This window comes from Octopus bimaculoides, chromosome 3, assembly GCF_001194135.2.
Source record: "Octopus bimaculoides isolate UCB-OBI-ISO-001 chromosome 3, ASM119413v2, whole genome shotgun sequence".
Lineage (NCBI taxonomy): Eukaryota > Metazoa > Mollusca > Cephalopoda > Octopoda > Octopodidae > Octopus > Octopus bimaculoides.
The window spans coordinates 121,271,119-121,275,939 of NC_068983.1; the positions used below are offsets into that span (position 1 = coordinate 121,271,119).

Consider the following 4,821-nt stretch of genomic DNA (forward strand, 5'->3'; position numbering starts at 1 on the left):
AAGATGCTTTCTTGCTTTCATGTTTTAAGACAAGTTTTAGCATCCAGTCCTCAGAGTTTTTCAGATAGGTGTCTAGGCCAATTGTGGCTACCTTCATTGATAATGCCAGCTGTAGAAGTCCTCGGCCTCCCTCTTTTCTTGGTAGATAAAGACGTTCTATATCTGCCTTAGGGTGGTGCATTCTATGCATTGTCAACAGTTTTCGTATTTTTCTGTCAACATTACATATTTCAGTAATTGACCAGTTAACGATATTGAAACTGTAAGTCACGACTGGTATGGCTAGAGCATTGATCGCTTCGATCCTGTTTCTCACGTTCAGCTCTGTCTTCAGTATTGCTCTCACCCTGCGATAACATTCCCCTTTTCATCCATTACCTTTTCCAGTCTATGTTGGTACCAAGCACCCGTTACCTCGTATCCATACTTCCTGTATAGTAGCCAGTGAAGGTTTTGGGCTACTTTGTCGTGTCTATGCTTGTACTCTTTCTGCACAAGACTTTCACAGGCACTAACAATGTGAGTCATGCTTTTGAACCTCTTTCCACACATTCTGCAGAGGTTCTTTGCACTTGTGTGGTATATATCCCTTTTCACTGAGTTGGTATTCAATGCCTGATCCTAGGCAGCAGTTATTAGGCTTCCTCGTCTTTTAAGCTGTTAATTTCACGGTGGAACTATGATGCTCCCCCACTACTCCTGCTTTTGATCAGAGATGCACATATTGTCAGCCACTAAGGGACATGCTCAAGTGGTTAAGGTTAAACAACTGACAAGTAAATCTGTGATATTGTGCAGAATATTTGCTATAATGCTATTTCTGCTTCAGCATTGAATTTGCCTGAAGTGTAATGAAAAATAGGTCAGTTTCAAAACATTGATGTCCATATCACAAAAGCAAAGTTTCAAGGGAATAGTTATCATTTCCTTTAATTTCTAGGTAAAAGCAAGTAGGAAATAATACTTACTAACCAAAGGCAAAAAAAAACAAGAAGAACAACTTCCTCACAATATAAAGTCCCATACACTTCTTTGCAGATCTTGGCATTTCCTATTCTTCCCTCACTGCTGATAGCTTTGATTGTCCACCTTCAATCCTTGATGTTCTCTTAAATACTTTATGCTATTTAGTTATATCACATCATAAACCCAAATCTTGCCACAGTAAAGCTTTACCCTTTTTTTTTTTAGCCTATCCATGTGAAGCTGATAAAATAAATATCAATGATACACAGGTTTGAATCAATAAATCACAGCTCTCCAACAAATTCTAAGTTTAAATTCCTATTGTTGCTCAGCTACTCTTTTGCTTTTATACACATAATTGTTTTCATTCTCAATTCTTTTATTCATTTTTCTTTTAACAGAAAAGCAAAAAAGATGTCAGCAATTTCGACCGCGAATTCACCAGTGAAGCTCCAAAGTTGACACCAACAGACAAACTGTTCATTATGAATTTAGACCAGACCGAGTTTGCTGGATTCTCCTACATCAATCCTGAATTTGTTATCTCTGTTTGAAGATATTAGCTGTTGTACCCCCAGACCATGGCCAATGAGGTGCCAATCTTTGTTTGGATCAGCTTGTGTTGCTAAAACTGGTACCAAGGCTGCATAGGTTGAAATTCTTCTCTCCACTCTCATTTTTGGCTAAAGTTGGTCAACCAGATTGTCTTTTTAACTATGTTTCTGTGTGTATGTGTGTGTGTGGTGTATATATGTATATGCATACATGTATATGTATATAAATACACACATACACAAAACATATAGGCACAACCACTCACACACATATAATAAATGTATGCGCATATGTATATATAGATGTGTGTGTATATATATACATAGAAATATATATACGTGTGCATATGTGTTTTTGTGTATGTATACATTAAATATATATGTATATACATATACATACATACATAGAGATAGATATAGATATATCGTCTGTTTCTAATTTATATACCTATATTTATATATAAACATGCATATGCACACATTTAATTACTGCTGATATCATCACAGTTTTCCAAACATTTCTCAAAGAGGGGTATAAATACATAGATATTATATATAGACACACAAACATGTATGTATGTGAATCTGTGTACATATATATATATATATATAAATATATATATATATATATTTATATATATATATATATATATATATATATATATATATATATATATATATATATATATATACATACACAGATACATGTACACACACACATACATACATACATAACCCACTCTTTCGCTAAACTACCTTCTCAATGACTATTCTCTTCACACCCTTCTAATCTCTCCACTAACACTTTACAACTGTGTTGTGTTTGAACACACCCAGTGGTAGAATCACATTATTTTCTTAATTGCCTCAGGCAGTCTGCGGTGCTTTTGGGATGTCCCCTCAATGACTAAGATCTCCCTGCAACAGGTTCATTTCTTACATACAGCACTATATACATAATTCATAGATTGTCTCTTTTTTTTTTTTATCACTCTCTTTCTCACACACCATATATGAAACACAGTAATATATATATATATACATATATATATATATATATATATATATATATATATATATATATGTGTGTGTGTGTGTGTGTGTATACTATACAGAACTCATACACACACTTATACTTACAGCTGCACCATTTGTGTATATATTTTTAATTTTGAAAGATAGATCTTGTGGAATATTGCACTTTTTATTACCCAAGCACTTCATGCACACACACACACACACACACATACATATTATGAAATACAACTCTATTACAATACACATGAGCTTAAACACTCTTTATAACAAATGCAGCCTATATATATTTATATACATATTCATAAACATATATCTGCATATATATATATATATATATACATACATACACATGCATATAATATATACTTGTATATATATATATATATATATATATATATATATATATATATATATATATATATATATATAGCTGAGGGCAGTAGACTCCTCTAATCTATCATCACTCAGAACTTTTATGTTTTTAGTTTAACAAAACTTCACCTTAATAATCCCATAGATATAGAAATATATGATTTTCAAATTTTGCGTTGCTGTCTTCCTTCTATTATCAATATTTCTATCTTCTTCAATCTCTTAAGGAAACAGTGCCATTCCAATTTTAATCTTTGTTTTAGTAGAACACTCCATTTCTTCAAATATTTTCCAGTCTGTCAATGTTTCTGTATCATGCCGGTGAAAAGTGCTTCAACTTCTTAATATAGCCAGCAAATTTTCTGCAGATAGTTACCATTAAAATGGAAACTATGTACAATAGAGCAGAACTCCAGTATAAGTGTGTAGTGGTATGCACTATGATGTGTGGCTTGTTAGAGATCACACGTTAAATACAGAAAATAAAATTAATAACACAAATAACATGAATAACTATAAAATAAAGTAATACAATATAGTGTTAAGTATTCACATCCAGTCTCAGTGACTTTTCTGGTTGTTTTCTTGTTCAGGTGTACAAAACTGAAGTAAAGAAATCTGATACAGTATTTAGTTATCAACTTAGAATATACATTTCAAGTAAAACAAAAATGAAGGAATTCTGCAGGATACATTGAAATAATATATTGATAACTATAACTAATAGTGTTTTCATTGAAATTACATGAAATTAAAATTTCAATTTTCTTAATTTCCCAAAAACAAAATATTTAACTACATGATTAAATAATGGCAGTAGTTTTGTGGCATCTCATGTCTTTTGACATGTTTGCATCAGAGAGTTTCACCTGCTGTTACAAGAGTCTAAGAGTCACACAACTAATGTCTTTCCTCTGCATATATGAGATTCCACTTTCACAACCTCAACAAATTCCTATATAGCACTGCTGCTATGAGCAAAGGCCGTGCTTTCTTTGCAGTGGAGCTGAAATACTGAAACACTCTTTGTTTCAATCAGTCTCATCCTTGATTCAGTTATCAACATTTTACCCAATTTTTTTCCTAGAGTAAATCGTTTTAAATTATGTACATACAAATTCAAGTCTAGAACATATTGATTCAAATGTATCAATAAATTTTCTTCATATAACCATCCTAACTGCAAAACTAATAGTTAGAGTAAAGAAAGCGTTCCAGCTTATGATGTATATGTATATATATATAATGTAGACACAGAAATCCGATGCAGTCTTCTGCCTGGCCAGCTCCTGTCAAACCATCCAACCCATGCCAGCATGGAAAGCAGACATTAAATGATACATGATGATGATGATGATATATATACATATATATATATGTGTGTGTGTGTGTATGTACATATATATAAATATATATGTATGTATGTATATATACACACACACACACACACATTTACACATACATAACATACATACATACATATATATATGTATAATATATATATATGTTTATGCTCCATCATTCAAACACACACATAAATGAACATATTTATGTATAAATACACACACACATCCACATATCAACCAAGTGATTCCCCCATTATGTTTGGCTTCCATGCAGGTTTTACTAATTTTCAAAACTCCATGCATACATTTCCTTGCTGTGGTTGAGGTCATTTCATTGAGGTTTATGTTCCCCTTTCCCCTCTTCTCTCCCCCCCTCTCTCTCTGCCTTTACATTTTGTGTACATTAAAAAAACATTTTTATTGGCAAGAATATTGTGCATTTATTATTATTATTATTATTATTATTATTATTATTGTTATTATCGTTGTTGTTGTTGCTGTTATTGTTGTTGTTATTATTATTATTATTGTTATTATTATTATTA

The 4,821-nt window shown here is 31.9% G+C and overlaps 1 protein-coding gene across 1 annotated transcript in view; it reads left to right on the forward strand.

The window, feature by feature from the left end:
* LOC106874285 (calcium-dependent protein kinase C) overlaps positions 1 to 4,815 on the forward strand; it is a 344,185-nt gene extending 339,370 nt beyond the window's left edge. Inside the window, exon 16 of the mRNA XM_052966508.1 lies at positions 1,368 to 4,815. Within this exon, the coding sequence (XP_052822468.1) occupies positions 1,368 to 1,520 (153 nt within the window). The 3' untranslated portion in view covers positions 1,521 to 4,815. The remainder of the gene's footprint in view (positions 1 to 1,367) is intronic.
* The last annotated feature ends 6 nt before the right edge of the window (positions 4,816 to 4,821 follow it).